This window comes from Salvelinus alpinus, chromosome 12, assembly GCF_045679555.1.
Source record: "Salvelinus alpinus chromosome 12, SLU_Salpinus.1, whole genome shotgun sequence".
Taxonomy (NCBI): Eukaryota; Metazoa; Chordata; class Actinopteri; order Salmoniformes; family Salmonidae; genus Salvelinus; species Salvelinus alpinus.
The window spans coordinates 22,520,223-22,538,406 of record NC_092097.1 but is presented as its reverse complement, the minus strand read 5'-3'; the positions used below and the strand labels follow the sequence as shown (position 1 = coordinate 22,538,406).

Sequence of the window (18,184 nt, the reverse complement as noted above, 5' to 3'; positions counted from 1 at the left end):
CACATACTGGTAGACAGGCCCATAGCTCTTCATCAGGCACGTCGTCTCCTACTCCTCCGTAAGTACGCTGGATCATCCACTATCAAAGTGTAACACCCACCAGGATGATGCTTCGGCGACTGTAAGAGCGCCAGGAAAGACCACCACACCTCTACAGTAGTCTTGAACAGTCCCCTACAAGGCCTTTTTATACAAGATGAGAGTTTTATTCATAACATAGCTAACTTAGCTAGCTAACAACATTTAGAAAATAACTGGTTATTAACTGGCTAGCTAACATTAGCAACGTTGGACTGTCTGAGCTAACTAACAATGTAACAAAAGTATAATTTTGGATTAAAAACATTAAAGCAGAAAGCACCAGTGACTCAGTCTATAAAAAAGTGGTCAGATAAAGCAGATGCTAAACTACAGGACTGTTTTGCTAGCACAGACTGGAAAATGTTCCGGGATTCTTCCGATGGCATTGAGGAGTACACCACATCAGTCACTGGCTTTATCAATAAGTGCATCGAGGACAGTGTCTCCCAGTGACTGTACAGTGGCTTGAGAAAGTATTCCCCCCCCTTGGGCATTTTTCCTATTTTGTTGCCTTACAACCTGGAATAAAAATTTATTATTTTGTGGGTTTGTATCATTTGATTTACAAAACATGCCTACCACTTTTAAGATGCAAAATGTTTTTTATTGTGAAATAAACAAGAAATAAGACAAAAAAGCACAAAACTTGAGCGTGCATAACTATTCACTCCCCCCCAAAGTCAATACTTTGTAGATCCACCTTTTGCAGCAATTACAGCTGAGTCTCTTGCGGTATGTCTCTATAAGCTTGCCACATCTAGCCACTGGGATTTTATCCCATTCTTCAAGGCACAACTGCTCCAGCTCCTTCAAGTTGGATGGGCTCCGCTGGTGTACAGCAATCTTTAAGTCATACCACAGATACTGAACTGGATTGAGGTCTGGGCTTTGACATTCCAAGACTTTTAAATGTTTCCCCTTGAACCACTGAAGTGTTGCTTTAGCAGTATGCTTAGGGTCATTGTCCTGCTGGAAGCTGAACCTCCGTCCCAGTCTCAAATCTCTAGAAGACTAAAACAGGTTACCCTCTAGAATTTCCCTGTATTTAGCGCCATCCATCATTCCTTCAATTCTAACCAGTTTCCCAGTCCCAGCAGATGAACAACATCCCCACAGCATGATGCTGCCACCACCATGCTTCACTGTTGAGATGGTGTTCTCGGGGCGATGAGAGGAGTTGGGTTTGCGCCAAACATAGCTTTTTCCTTGATGGCAAAAAAGCAACATTTTTGTCTCATCTGACGAGAGTACCTTCTTCCATATGTTTGGGGAGTCTCCCACATGCCTTTTGGCGAACACCAATCGTGTCTGCTTATTTCTTTCTTTATTAAGCAATGGCTTTTTTTCTGGACACTCTTCTGTAAAGCCCAGCTCTGTGGAGTGTATGGCTTAAAGTGGTCAAATGGACAGATACTCCAATCTCCGCTGTGGAGCTTTGCTGCTTCTTCAGGGTTATCTTTGGTCTCTTTGTTGTGTCTCTGATTAATGCCCTCCTTGCCTGGTCCGTGAGTTTTGGTGGGCGGCCCTCTCTTGGCAGGTTTGTTGTGATGCCATATTCTTTCCATTTTTTAATAATGGATTTAATAGTGCTCTGTGGGATGTTCAAAGTTTCTGATATTTTTTATAATCCAACCCTGATCTGTACTTCTCCACAACTTTGTCCCTGACCTGTTTGGAGAGCTCCTTGGTCTTCATGGTGCCGCTTGCTTGATGGTGCCTCCTCCTTAGTGGTATTGCAGACTCTGGGGCCTTTCAGAACAGGTGTATATATACTGAGATCATGTGACAGATCATGTGACACTTAGATTGCACACAGTTGGACTTATTTAACTAATTATGTGACTTCAGAAGGTAATTTGTTCCATCAGATCTTATTTAGGGTCTTTATAGCAAAGGGGGTGAATACATATGCATGCACCACTTTTCAGTTAAAAAAAATATATATACGTATATATTTTTTTTAAACAAGCTATTATTTTCATTTCACTTCACCAATTTGGACTACTTTGTGTATGTCCATTACATGAAATACAAATACAAATCAATTTAAATTACAGGTTGTAAAGCAACAAAATAGGAAAAACGCCAAGGTGGATGAATAATTTTGCAAGGCACTGTATTTACATACCCCAACCAGAAGCCTTTGATTAAAGGCAACATTCGCACTGAGCTAAAGGGTAGAGCTGCCGCTTTCAAGGAGTGGGACTCTAACCCGGAAGCTTATAAAAGATCGCGCTATGCCCTCCGACGAACAATCAAACAGGCAAAGCATCAATACAGGACTAAGATTGAATCTTACTACACCGGCTCTGACGCTCGTCGGATGTGGCAGGGCTTGCAAACTATTACAGACTACAAAGGGAAGCACAGCCAAGAGCTGCCCAGTGACACGAGCCTACCAGACGAGCTAAATAACCTCTATGCTCCCTTCGAGGCAAGTAACATTGAAACATGCACGAGAGCATCAGCTGTTCCGGACGACTGTGTGATCACGCTCTCCGCAGCCGATGTGAGTAAGACCTTTAAACAGGTCAACATTCACAAGGCCGCAGGGCCAGATTGATTACCAGGACGTGTACTCTGAGCATGTGCTGACCAGCTGGTAAGTCTCTTAACTGACATTTTCAACCTCTCCCTGTCTGAGTCTGTAATACCAACATGTTTCAAGCAGACCACCATAGTCCCTGTGCCCATGAACACTAAGGTAACCTGCCTAAATGACCACCGAACCGTAGCACTCACGTCTGTAGCCAAGAAGTGCTTTGAAAGGCTGGTCATGGCTCACATCAACAGCATTATTTCACAAACCCTAGACCCACTCCAATTTGTATACCGCACCAACAGATACACAGATAATGCCATCTCTATTGCACTCCACACTGCCCTTTCACACCTGGACAAAAGGAACACCTATGTGAGAATGCTATTCATTGACTACAGCTCAGCGTTCAACACCATAGTGCCGTCAAAGCTCATCACTAAGCTAAGGACCCTGGGACTGAACACCTCCCTCAGCAACTGGATCCTGGACTTCCTGACGGGCCGCCCCCAGGTGGTAAGGGTAGGTAACAACATATCCTCCACACTGATCCTCAACAGGGTGACCCCTCAGGGGTGTGTGCTCAGTCCCCTCCTGTAATCCCTATTCAGGCATGACTCGAACACCATTATTAAGTTTGCTGATGACACAACAGTGGTAGGCCTGATCACCGACAATGATGAGACAGCCTATAGGGAGGAGGTCAGAGACCTGATCGTGTGGTGCAAGGACAACAACCTCTCCCTCAACATGACCAAGACAAAGGAGATGATAGTGGACTAAAGGAAAATGAGGACCAAGCACACCCCCATTCTCATCAACGGGGCTGTAGTGGAGCAGGTTGAGAGCTTCAAGTCCCTTGGCATCCACATCACGAACAAACTAACATGGTCCAAGCACATGAAGACAGTCGTGAAGAGGGCATGACAAAACCTATTCCCCCTCAAAGATTTGGCATGGGTCCTCAGATCCTCAATAGTTTTTACAGTTGCACAATCGAGAGCATCCTGACAGGTTGCATCACTGCCTGGTATGGCAACTGCTCGGCCTCCGAATGCAAGGCACTACAGAGAGTAGTTCGTATGGCCCAGTACATCACCGGGGCCAAGCTTCCTGACATCCAGAATCTCTATACCAGGCGGTGTTAGAGGAAGGCCCTAAAAATTGTGAAGTGGTGCCGGAGTGCCAAGTCTAGGTCCAAGAGGCTTCTAAACAGCTTATACCCTGAATCAGACTCCTGAACAGCTAATCAAATGGGTACCCAGACTATTTGCACTGCCCCCCTCCCCTTTTCTACGCTGCTGCTACTCTCTGTTATTATCTATGCATAGCCACTTTAATAACTCTACCTACATGTACATATTACCTCAATTACCTCGACTAACCGGTGCCTCCGCACATTGACTCTGTAACGGTACCCCCTGTATATATGTAACGGCTGTTGGAAGGAGAGGACCAAGGTGCAGAGTGGTACGTGTCCATATTTATTTAATGAATACTGAAATAACTAAAATAACAAAGAAAACGACCGAAACAGTTCTGGCTGGTGCAGTCACACAACAGAAAACAACTACCCACAGAACACAGGTGGGATGAGGCTACCTAAGTATGGTTCTCAATCAGAGACAACGATAGACAGCTGCCTCTGATTGAGAGCCACACTCGGCCAAACACATAGAAATATAAAACATAGAACAAAAACATAGAATGCCCACCCCAACTCACGCCCTGACCAAACCAAAATAGACACATAACAAAGGAACTAAGGTCAGGGCGTGACAATATAGCTCCGCTATTGTTATTTACTGCTGCTCTTTAATTATTTATTATTCTTACCTAAAAAAAAAAGTAAGAGATATTTTCTTAAAAATGCACTGTTGGTCAAGGCCTTGTAAGTAAGCATTTCACTGTAAGGTCTAATAAGGTCTAATACCTGTTGTATTCGGTGCATGTGACAAATACAATTTGATTTGATTTGATACTCCAACAGGCTCTGTTTTTCAGGAAGTACCCCTGATGCACTGTTCAATTATTATTAAGCAATTTAAACTATTTGTTTTTTTATGAAAACTTATTTTTGTAATGCCCTCAATGGCTTTCAAGCGTTGTGAGCTTGTCCGAGGTGTTGGACTGGACAACAGTTGCTATCCATTGGAGTGCTACGATTGGTTGTCCCAAATTCTGGGGAGAGGCTTAGCTAAGGGTCAATTGATTCCAGAGTTAAAATTCCAAAGAGGTGTGAAGAGATCAAACACAGTGAGGGGAGGAAATAAATCTCGATCTGAATTCCAATCATGGCCACTTTGTTATATTACATGTTGTTGTTGTTTTTTCTCTCCTTTTTTCCTTCTCTGTTTCTGATTAACACATTCACGGCAAACTTAGTAATTCCAGATGGGAGACCATTTTGTTCTCCAGACATGAAGATGATGCACATTGTGTCAAGTGTCCTGATTGCCTATTGAGCGTAACATCCCCTGTAAAATATGGACACTGGAAAGAGGCATAATAGTATGAGTGCAAAACGAACATGACCACGTGTCCTGTTATCTGTAATCTGAGGCCTTAAGGGTTCCCACTTATCCTCCCGTGTTTCCATGAGTAAATGAAACGTATGGCACTCTCTTTTGAAATCAGTATCATTCCTTCAATCAATATGATGCTTTGGTTGTCAACATGGCCATCATCATATCTATTCAGGAAGACTATTTTACACTACACAATTAACTCTCAAATTCTGAATTTGGAACAGCTCTATGTGCTCGGAGATGTCGTTTTCTTGTTCCCTCTTTCTCTCCTGCAATGCATTATAATTTGTGTTGATTCGTATAGTGTTCTGAGATTGCATAATGTTTTTGAAAAGTGATCCCTAAACGCATCACTTAGATACCTCTCATTCATCCCATTTACAGTACAAGAATATCCTCTACAAAGTAATTTAGGCAAATAATAACAGTGATGCCAGGATCTTAACATGACTACCGTATTCCTTTATTTGGTTGTAATAACATTGCACAGTATGGGTGACCATTTAACGTGAAAATAAGCTTTAGGCCTATTATGGATGGCTTACTATTATCTCAATTTGTCAGTACTGGAAAATTCAAGAAGCATGCAAAATTTGCATATTGCTTTGTTTGGATTAATGGTGTTGAGGTCCAGTGCACACACATTCATGCGGTTATTGCTTACTATCAATAAGAAGATGAGGGGAGCGAGATGAGTGGGTCTGGTCCCTTCAGTGCATTTAGTCTGATAAAGTACAACGGAGACAGCGACAGAGTATGGATAGAGATTCTATGACGGATAGCAGAGAAATATGAAAGCCAATGTAGATCTGTGATGCAGGCAAGCAACCGATGCTGACAAAAGGCATTGCCAAGTAATGTGTATAGTGCGTGGGGGATCTTCTCCTATAAGAGCCACCGACTGCATTGTGTCTCAATTGTTGTTTTCAGCATAGTGATAGAACAATGGATGAATTGTCAGCCACAACCTCATCCCATGATCATTGACTAAAAACCATGGGTAGTCTGTTCTTGGCAAGTGTCACAGTCATTGTGTAGCAACACAAGGGGAATTTAAGGGGTCTGTGGCATTGAGAGATACACCATGGACTGTTCTCTGAAATGCAGTGTTACTGAACAGATCCAGATTCATCATCATAGACAGTTGTAATCAATGCAGTGTTGCTGACTAGATATGAGCTCACCACCATGGACAGTTCAGTACAACACAATGTTGCTGAATAGAGACTAGACCAGCACCATGGACAGCACCCCAGCTCAGTGCAGCACCACTCTGACAAAAGACAGCACTTCTTTCCAGGATTCCCAGAAGCCCACTCCTTTCCTTAGTCATAACATTCACAGTATAGTTTTAAAATGACATTTTAGGAGGTATGTTTTGTACATGTCACGTTTTCTCTCATTCTATAGAATACACCAAGCAATAACCACGTTTCTAACCACAGTTTTTATGCGAGTAAAGTCATAACGTATTAAAAAACAAACAGCTGTGATGGAAACAGGAATTTTATAAATGCCAACAATAATAATGTGTGTGTTCGACATCGTGGGATCTTTTTTTTCTGTAAAATGAATTATGTGAGAAATGGCGGTGGAATCTCTTTTATGCGCAAGCATTGATATAATAACCATCATATTGAAGTAAACTTGTAGTCACGAGATGATATGGTGTGTGGTCCTCCCACTATGGCTTGGAAAACCATGCAGTTTATTAGGCTACATATTAAATAAGTTATGATGAACTTCACAGGGTGGGGAATGTGCAAAGCAATGAACTTGATGCTCCCTTCCAATAAATATTGAGGGTCTTATTCTGGTGACATGATGATCGATGCTTGACTGCTGTTTGACAAATAAAAATATTCTTGCTCTTGTCCATAATAATCTCATCATGATCATGTAGACTAGCAAACATTACAGCGTACCCACACTGTATCTGCGAGCTGTTGGCTAGAGCGCACGTGCCAAGACCACAGTAGGCAAATTTGTTATTTAACGCACCAGTTTTTGTGAGAGCTGAAAATGCGATAGAAACACATTGAACTTCAGATTTTAATTCGGCACATAAAAATGTAAGTGACAAAGACAATGTTGTGTGCACTACATCATCACGCACTGATTTTTATCCGCAAAATTCTGTTTGATGGAAACACCACTGGTGGGGAAAATGTGCATGTTTTCTTTAAGCAGATGTTTGAATATTTGCATGAAAATATGTAGCCTATTAGATGGAAACCTAGCAATTGACTGAGAAAATACTTGTACTGTTGTTCTGTCTGGTCCTGTCTTATGTCCTCTTGTCCTTGTTCAGTATGTTACACTCCAAGAATGTGAGTGCATCACAAAGGTTGGCCAGGGACGCACAATTCTTGTTGTACTTCCCAAATGGAGTTCTCAGATATAGAGGACATATCCAACAAATACATATAATTTTACTCAGGATTATGTTTAAGACAGGACACACATCTGAGAATACATATGAGCCATGACCTTGGGAGAACTAATAGGAATAAACATAAATCCCACTGTAGCGCTCAGCTCACTTTTCTTTGGTATTTGAATTTCTCAACCTCAAGGGCTTTTTCTGCCCAGTGCATTTTATTTTCTTGTACATTTCAGGATAATTCAATCAGTTTGATGTACAGTGGGCCCTGTTAAGGGGCACTCAGTGAGACTAATGTAAAGGTGACCCTCAGGAAAGCTGGTCCATTGGTCAATACTGCCTTGCTAGTATTATCTTGCAGTGCAGTGCCCACATATGGAAGACCTGTCCTAAAGCTAACTGCTTGTAATCTGTTCAGCATCCCACATTATGGAAACACCCCTCATGTTTCCATGGGATTGCCACTAATCAACAATGACAGATTTTAAATTATTTTAATAACAACATGGATTGCCTGATGAAATGTCAGTTAGAACCTTGCAAAAATGTATTGGGAAGATCTGAAATCTGACCAAACACCGTTCAAGGGAGTAATGACAGTTAACATGGCTAAACACATTCAGTTAAAGATGAACAGATACCAATACACACACACATGTCGATATAGGTCTGGTTTTACTGTGGATATTGATACTGTTGTACCTGTTTCCTACAGCATCTTCACAAGGTCCTTTGCTGTTGTTCTGGGATTGATTTGCACTTTTCGCACCAAAGTACGTTCATCACTAGGAGACAGAATGCGTCTCCTTCCTGAGCGGTATGACGGCCATGGTGTTTATACTTGCATACTATGGTTTGTACAGATGAACGTGGTACCTTCAGGCGTTTGAAAATTGCTCCCAAGGATGAACCAGACTTGTGAAAAACTACAATTTTTTTCCTGAGGTCTTGTCTGATTTCTTTTGATTTTCCCATGTTGTCAAGCAAAGAGGCACTCAGTTTGAAGGTAGGCCCTGAAATACATCCACAGGTACACCTCCAATTGACTCAAATTATGTCAAATAGCCCATCAGAAGCTTCTAAAACGAGTTTAATTGACTTCAACCTAATTGTAGTTCCGACTTCAACTGTATATACATCTGACCCATATGTGCCCCTTCTGCCACCTCCACTAGCACCAAAAGTCAGAAGTTTACATACGCTTAGGTTGGAGTCATTCAAACTTGTTTTTCAACCACTCCACAAATTTCTTGTTAACAAACTATAGTTTTGTCAAGTCGGTTAGGACATCTACTTTGTGCATGACATAAGTAAATTTTCCAACAATTCTTTACAGACAGATTATTTCACTTATAATTCACTGTAACACAATTCCAGTGTGTCAGAAGTTTACATACACTAGGTTGACTGTGCCTTTAAACAGCTTGGAAAATTCGAGAAAATGATGTCATGGCTTTAGAAGCTTCTGTTAGGCTAATTAACATCATATGAGTCAATTGGAGGTGTACCTGTGGATGTATTTCAAGGCCTACCTTCAAACTCAGTGCCTCTTTGCTTGACATCACGGGAAAATCAAAAGAAATCAGCCAAGACCTCAGATTTATTTTTTGTAGACCTCTACAAGTCTGCTTCATCCTTGGGAGCAATTTCCAAACGCCTGAAGGTACCACGTACATCTGTAAAAACAATGGTATGCAAGTATAAACACCATGGGACCACGCAGCCGTCATACCACTCAGGAAGGAGACACGTTCTGTCTCCTAGAAGTGAATGTACTTTGGTGCGAAAAGTGCAAATCAATCCCAGAACAACAGCAAAGGACCTTGTGAAGATGCTGGAGAAAACAGGTACAAATGTATCAATATCCACAGTAAAACGAGTCCTATATCGACATAACCTGAAAGGCCGCACAGCAAGGAAGAAGCCACTGCTCCAAAACCGCCATAAAAAAGCCAGACTACGGTTTGCAGCTGCACATGGGGACAAAGATTGTACTTTTTGGAGAAATGTCCTCTGGTCTGATGAAACATAAATAGGACTGTTTGGCCATAATGACCATCGGTTTGTTTGGAGGAAAAAGGGGGAGGCTTGCAAGCCGAAGAACACCATCCCAACCGTGAAGCACGGTGGTGGCAGAATCATGTTGTGGGGGTGCTTTGCTGCGGGAGGGACTGGTGCACTTCACAAAATAGATGGCATCATGAGGGAGGACAATTATGTGGAGATATTGAAGCAACATCTCAAGACATCAGTCAGGAAGTGAAAGCTTGGTCGCAAATGGGTTGTCCAAATGGACAATGACCCCAAGCATACTTCCAAAGTTGTGGCAAAATGGCTTAAAGACAACACAGTCAAGGTATTGGAGTGGTCATCACAAAGCCATGACCTCAATCCAATAGAAAATGTGTGGGCAGAACTGAAAAAGTGTGTACGAGCAAGGAGGCCTACAAACCTGACTCAGTTACACCAGCTCTGTCAGGAGAAATGGGCCAAAATTCACCCAACCTATTGTGGGAAGCTTGTGGAAGGCTATCCTGTCACGCCCTGACCTTAGAGAGCCTTTTTTATGTCTCTTTTTGATTTGGTCAGGGTGTGATTGGGGTGGGCATTCTATGTCCTATATTTCTATGATTTGTGTTTCTATGTTTTGGCCGGGTATGGTTCTCAATCAGGGACAGCTGTCTATCGTTGTCTCTTATTGGGACTCATACTTAGGCAGCCCTTTTTCCCACCTGTGATTGTGGGTAGTTGACTTTGTTAGTGGTACTATAGCCCTCGGAAGCTTCACGGTCGTTTATTTTGTTTCTTGTTTTGTTGGCGACATTCTATAATAAAAGGAAATGTACGCTTACCACGCTGCACTCTGGTCCACTTCTTTCGACGGCCGTGACATACCCGAAACGTTTGACCCAAGTTAAACAATTTAAAGGCAATGCTACCAAATACTAATTGAGTGTATGTAAACTTCTGACCCACTGGGAATGTGATGAAAGAAATAAAAGCTGAAATAAATCATTCTCTCTACTATTATTCTGACATTTCACATTCTTAAAATGTGGTGATCCTAAACGACATAAGACAGGGAATTTTTACTAGGATTAAATGTCAGGAATTGTGGAAAACTGAGTTTAAATGTATTTGGCTAAGGTGTATGTAAACTTCTGACTTCAACTGTATGAAAAGCTTGTGAGTGTTGATTTTCATTTACTATTTTAAGGTTTTGCACTTGAAAATGTCCTAACAAAATATGAATCATACACTACACTCTAGACTGTTACTTTTCCTTATCTGATAAAAAAAAGTATTACATCAAATTCACTCTAAGAGCTCAGATGGCACTGTTATGCAAATCAAGAGCAATAACATACCTTTCCCAGTAAACAAATAAATTGCTTTTTGTTTTTTGTTTTAGACACTGTAAATACAGTTGGTTGACTCCCCTCAAATACTGTTGAGACCTTCAGAGTAAGACGGATACTGTATGTGTGCCAGCAGCCAAAAAGGAACTGTGTAAAGATTGCTATAGCAGGAATGATTGAATCTGGCCCTATAAAGCAATCCTCTGCACCCCAATCTGACATCACAAAGAGATACATGTGTTCTTGAGAGTTCCCATGTAGGCCAACCTAACCAGTGGGAGTGGGAGGCTTTTCCAGTGACACATCCTGTGATTTAGGACTTTAACATGTGATTAAGACCAGTTGAAGATATCCAGTTGGTTTGACAAAAGGAAAGAGAATACAACATACCATTAGGGTACATTAGTACATCATGTGCTCAAGTGTATATTTAATGCTGACATGTAAATGTTCTATTTAGATCATCCTGTAATATTTCTAATTAATAGAGGTCTTACAAACTAATTCAGTTAGCGAAATAGCCACAGCTCAATCAAATGTACATGACTATCCCAAAAACAGTATAAAGCATAATACCTTTCTACAGGTCATGTGAGGTAGCATGTAAGGTAGCGGGTCTAGGAAATACCTTAAGCTGACATCAAGGTTTTATTGTCTGTACCTACACAGGCTGTTTGACGTAAAATGTTGCAGCTCCAGCATGTCTACAGCTGGTTCTGACCTGGTCAACCCCTCAAGCCTGATCTCGTTCCATTTTCAGAAATCAGTCCTAATCTTAGGTGGATGGTACGGGAACATTTCAATGTGTTTCCTGCTGGCAGACTTCTGAGTCGTCCCCCATACATAATATCCATGCAATTCTGCCTCTCACATGTGCTTGGAAATGAGCATTTGCACCATGTAAGAGCCTCAAAGCTGTGAGTGTCAGGAGTAAGAGGGAGGAAAGGACAGAGGCATACTATACTGCACTCATTCCCTTGCTTTTGAGAATGGAATGTGTTCTTTGATGCAAAAATCTACATCTTAGAGTTTAACCAGTTACATCACAGTTTATGTTATGACATTTTACTGCTGGTTGAAACTTACACATTTGAATAAAATGTGAACTTCACAAACACAATAGTTGAAAATCCCCTATATGGGGGACTTTTAGCAGTTCTGGACTGGTTCCGACTGATATTTTGGTGTACAAAGGGCTCTGTGATCGCCGTAGGGTCCCATGCCTTTTAGTGCCAGGAAGCCCCATCTGTCTGCTCTCCTCTTCCACTCTCTCAACTGAGCTGACTTGAAGTGTCAGGTTTCACACCCAACATTTGCATAGGGAGTGACGTGTCACATTTTCTGGCCTATCTAGACAAATAATCGATTTGCTTCTCCTCTGAATTGACGACCAGCCTGGGAGACATGCTTTCTTGTGAAAGCAACCATTGTGGTTTCATCTCGTTGTGATATTCTCAGGTGGGAATATACAAAATAATTTTATAGAATTGAAACAAGACCACTTATCTTGGTCACAGATGGACAACATCACTTTGTGCTTAAAGCTGAAGTTGTAACGAGTCTGCACACATTTTAATGGTGTCTCTGTGCATCTCATTGGATGTATAGGAGAAAACTCTCTGTCGGCAGTTATATGAAATAGTGTGGTAGCTGACAGCGTAAAGTTATGACTGTGGTATACAAGTGTATTTTTAGTACAGGTGCCAATGAAAACATGATATTGCCTTTTTGTATTATGACTAGGATCTCTGGGACAAGAAACAACAGGATTTAGACTCAAGTCTATGTATCTATCTGCTGTCCTTCAGTCCACAAATTAAGAAATTAACACCATTTATGGTTTAACGAACCAAAGGCTTCCCTTTGTGTCCCCTGACTTAATGTTGGTTGGTATGAAACCTGTGCTGGCAACACCATACATGACAACAGTAGAAGATGTGTATCCCCTCGAGACTGCAGACCCCTCTTTGTTCATGGGGCAGGTGCCATATAGACAGGAACACGTTTGGGTCTGTTGCCTCAATAATTTGCTGTTTACACTGCCCTCTAGAGATGTGTGATACTGCATTAGTACTGCAGAACGTATCCTAGACAGCCTTAGTGCATTAGTACTGCAGACCTTATCCCAGCAGCCTCTAGTTTTCTCTTTTTATGTAATATCTCTCCTTGCAAATTCATTTTGGGGAGAAGTGTTGTATAGGGAAGGTCATACAAGATGCAAATCTCTTTATAGAATATACTGACCAGAGAGGATAAATAAGCCACCATTTGTTGTTTATTCTACTGGTATATATCAAAGTGCATACCTTATACTCCATAATATTGAAGGATTACAACCTGGTATGTGGGTGGAAGTGAACAGCTTGTGTGGACCTTGATGCAGCTTCAGGTGTTTCTGTTTGTGTACAGTGTGAAAGCAGCAGCCTGGTCATTTTACACTAGGCTGGACTACCATGTCATCTTCATTTGTCCTAGTGGAAATGCTGTCTCTGAGTTAAAAATCTAACTCTTTTTGTGAGCACCTGCAGTGAGTGCATAACCCTAGAGAATTGCATGGTGATGCTCATGCCTGAGTCACTCTATTGTGTATTATTTTACAGAAATGGACAATGGATCGCTTACAAATAATGTATTTGTGGACACAAAATCCACAATAACCTCAATGACTTATTTGTATTTGAAGGGACTCATGAAAAAGAGTAAAGGAGGGGACTGAAATTGACATAATTGAAATAGTAGCATGAAAACACGAATAGTGGGGCAGGTACAAATCGGGGTAAAATCATACTGTTGTCCATGATGAGTGGCAGATAAAGATGTTGAAACTATCCACGTTCATTGCTGTTAACTGTAAATCATCACAGTATATGGGAGGTTATAATAATCTTTAAAAAAACTTTTCACTAAGTAAAAACCAAATCCTGCAGAAATAAATCGGCTTAGTGGGCAGAATTAGAGGGGAAGGGTTTGGGGACAGGGTAGGATTAAGGAAAATTGTGCGAAATAAAGAGCGAGTGATCAAGAGTGACTGTGTGCGTGCGTCTGTGTCTGGAGGGCAGGATGATAGAGCGCGCAGGAGAGAGAGAGAGCGAGAGTGAGAGAGGGAGATACGCATTGACTGAGAAACATAGATTTTCATCCAACCTATCTGTTTTTTCTAATCCTCGACTGCACTGCTTAACGTTGATTGTCTAGCAGGACAATATTTTGTTTTAGCCGATTACGCCGTTTCTTTTGACGAATATTGGTCCTCATTGCTGTAATTTAAGTGTATTTGTGGCGAACTTCTCATATTTCCCATTTATACTTAAACTGCATCATGAACAGTTTGTGGGCACCTCTCGATCTCATACCTTTGGAATGGTGGGGATTACACAGCCGACAAACCGGGAGCATGTAAACGCGGATGGAGTTCGGGATTTATTGCAAAATAAGGGAAAGATGACTGTCTTCTCTTTGTGTCTCCTATTGTGCGCAGATCTACTGGATTTAGCTGTTGGTAAGTCATTATTTCTGCATAAAACAATCTGTGAGAGTAGGATACAAAAGCCTCTCACATATTTCATCATTCGTGAGGTCATAATTTTAAAGACGCGTGTGGAAAGCAGATGGCTCAGTCCGTGTACATTTTAAGCACTTTTAATGTTGGCCGCTCATATTATGAACCATAGCATTCAATATGTATCATATCCACATACAATTGTCTCAACTTTTGCCCCTTCTGATGGAGTGAATGGTTTCCTTAAGACCCGAAAATGATATTCCTCCGCAGCTTCAGTTTTGACTGCAGGCATTCTCCGATATGGTACCCAACTAGGGTTGTGTATAGGAGGGGGCGGGGGGGTTAAATACACACACATCAAGCTATTTATTTGTAATGGTCCATAAGCTTTACAGTGTAAAATTAAGTAATATTCTTCTTCTTGTTATTATTTTGTTATCATTATACTGTTATTACTTGTACCATACCACTAGCCTACTACTTTTGGTCTACCATATTTTGCAATGTGATATAAATCAGCAACAGATCGCTTTCTGTTGCTGCCTTTGAATAATGGCATTCAGCTACAGAATAGGCTACCGGTATGTTTAGGGCTCTTGGGCGACTCACATTAACTGCATCCTTAGCTCAACTGCTCTCCATAGTCAAGACCAGACTTCCATTAATAACAAATTAACAATATCCTATTATCTGTAGTTGAAGACAATTGGAACATGTACATATCTCCCACATATAATAGTTAAAATGGTGAGTGGGAAACAGATTAATCACTGGATGCTGCAACTTTCTGATAAGATCGAGGCGTTGTGTACTGCTGCATATTTTATAAACATAATCGAAGGCTGTACATGGGCTCCAGAGGGTTTGCCTTAAGCTTACATTTAAGATGTGGATCAATAGCATTTATTTATCCAAACAAGGCTACATCACATTCACCATTATAGTAGATTTTATTTGCCTGACACTCAAAGATCTGGCAAGATTTTACAGCATTGAAGCTAGTAATGTGTAGTTCGCTAACAAATAGTTATTTTTGATAGACTCTTTTTACTGACTCATTATTCGTTGTACTGAGTGACTCTTTAATTTTAGTCGTTCGTTTGGCCTGCTGGTCGCAATTAATTCCACAGCAGTATTAATATGCGCTCCTCTGGTGACTCCGGAGACGTGCTTAGACCAACAACTGTCTGTCATATATGCACGCAGGCAAAATCGATCATGCTGCAGGCAGCAGGCAGCATAGAGAAGACAAATACATATTTAGATCCGATAATTGATCATATGGTGCAATAATGAATACATTAATTGATTATTGAACGTTATGATGGGCACAGCTTTGTAGAACCAAAACATTCACAGCCTCTGCTCAACAAACTCGAGCTCGAGAACGAACCGTTTGGGGTGCTCTGGTCCCTCATGGCATTTAAGCAATGCATTTTGCCAAGAGTCGTTCACCATCTAATCCGATTGTGGCCACAACTAGACCTTGTTTCAAATGTAGGCTACCAATCAATCAACAAATGTACATTGTTTAAAGCACGATTTTACAAGTATCGGTCACAAATGACAGCTCAAATATGCCCATTAAGGTGAACAACATGTGAACAAGGCTTGTAGAATCATGAATATTTCGACTTTTCAGTGTATGTTTGCCAGTAGAAGGTCCTGTATGCTCTGGGCATTATCGAGCACTTTGGATGTGAACAGTATTCCGGATAATGGTTAAGGCATTATACTGGAGAAGCAGTTTACATGCACCTTTCATATCCCGCTAACGAGCATTTCTGTATCCATGAATTAACAGAATATTCCTAATTTGCCTAGTTTGCGGAAAGATTTTTTGACAGGCGGTGCGAATTCTAATAATTTAGATATTTCTCTGCTTGTAATTTTTCGACATTAGGTTGGCTATTTGTTGGGCAACTTGTCTGTAATTAGATGCATGCAGCTTCTCTTCTGTCATTACTTAACGCTCTAGAATACTAAATAAAGCCTTACTCACCAAAATATTGTTATAAATTGATTGAGTAAATCATCAACAATCTAGTTGACATCAGTAAAGTTGTGCCTTTCATTTCTGCTTTTCTCGCTGAACAAAAGAGTTTAGGGACTGGGGAGATTATTCCGTGCAAAATTTCCAAATTACATCAGTTTGTTGACCGGTTTTAAGGAAATGAAAATCTGTGAAAATGACTTCAGTTCCTATTCCAACTATTGCTGTTCCTATCTGAACTGAGCCTGCGTAGACCGCGAAAAATAACATCAAATGTGATTAGGTATTTACATGCCACAGTATCCAGTCTATGATCAGCAAATCCCAGGTATCTTGTTCGGGTTTCTGAAAATCGGGATAGGAGCTATTAGGGTTATTGTAAAAGGGATATGATGTATATATGCGTCAACTCAAAAACACAATACTTGAGTATCCCGAATAATGATGGGATATTGGTGTGCATGTAAATGTGGTCACCGACTCGAACGAAATGAGTCGAAACATTCGCTCTTTTGACTGCACAAGTCAATAAGATCAGAGTCAGTAAAAAGAGCCGACCTTTCCATAATTTTTTGATGCAAGCTACATTCACACGTTGGCCTTCAAATATGTAATCTATAGGCTGCCTCTTGACTGTCCTGTCCCATTCATACAATGTTAAAATAACTTTTCTGCTAAATAAGACGTTTGGAATAGTGGCTGAGCAATCTAACCAACTGGTCACTGAAAGCAATAGATGGTGACAAAATATTATGTCATTAATTTTCATTGGAAGGTTTGAGATGAAAAGGTTGAGGAAAGTTGAATTTCACGCAAATCATCAATAATGCTGCTGCACAATAACCAATTGAGGGGGTGAAGACTTTGACACTTTCCTCTTGAACCGAGGGTGATACTCATTTTGAAGTCGCAGACAGGGCTACATCATCTCGACACCATGAACCAGATGTATATCTTCTACATTCACCCCCCTTTGACCTCCTCCCCCATGAGAGATCCTCCCACAGTTGGGCACCATTGTCATGGGCAGGAAATGAACCCTGGTCTCCCATGGGAAAAACCAACATGTTGACCATTTGATGAGGGTAACACTGATTTTGAAGTTGCAGTCAGGGATACCTCATCACAGGACCATGAGTCTGACTCATGTGCGCTACACTATGTCTGGGGACTACGATGTTTCTAGTGAAAGCATAGAGTCAGGAATGTAAGGTTACTTGCCACCAGATCTATGCTGCTCTGGAAATGGCACCAGCACATTATTTGGTCGCAACAACCTGAGGAGATAATGACCTAACCTGGGTCCCATAATGTACCTGCATTCCATACAGAACCAGGCTAATAATGAGTTGTCCTTTTTTAAATTAGCATGCCCCTATGTTCTTACATTGATTTGGATAGATTTTCTCAGGTTTCAATGTTCACTTTTTTATCATTGTCAGTTTATGAATGTATTGGGGGCCTGTAATTTTATGATAAAAAAGTAAGCCATTTCATCTAACATATCCAGGGAATGCAGGATTGATATTTTTATGTGCAACCTGTTGAAATAGGATCCAGAATTAATAGATTTATTTTTGGACATCTTTGTGCACATTGGCGTAGGCCAACTGGTCGATCTTCAAGGCATTCCTAGCCGATCACCAAATATTTCTGTAGAAAAGCAAACGAAAGACAAGGGCTTGCGCTCCATTTTTAAAATCCTTTTGAGCTGTTGCCGGTAGGTGCACTTGTTTTAAAAGTCCTGTACACCAGGTAAGAAAAGTAAAACTACCATCCTACCGATCCTCGACTTCGGC

At 41.0% G+C, this 18,184-nt stretch overlaps 1 protein-coding gene across 2 annotated transcripts in view; it reads left to right on the top strand.

The window, feature by feature from the left end:
- The first annotated feature begins 13,995 nt into the window (after positions 1-13,995).
- igsf21a (immunoglobin superfamily, member 21a) overlaps positions 13,996-18,184 on the top strand; it is a 283,782-nt gene continuing 279,593 nt past the window's right edge. Inside the window, exon 1 of one of the 2 annotated variants that reach the window (XM_071335394.1) lies at positions 13,996-14,389. In XM_071335394.1, coding sequence (XP_071191495.1) covers positions 14,251-14,389 — 139 coding nt within the window. In that variant the 5' untranslated portion in view covers positions 13,996-14,250. The remainder of the gene's footprint in view (positions 14,390-18,184) is intronic. The other variant, XM_071335393.1, reaches the window with a different exon arrangement.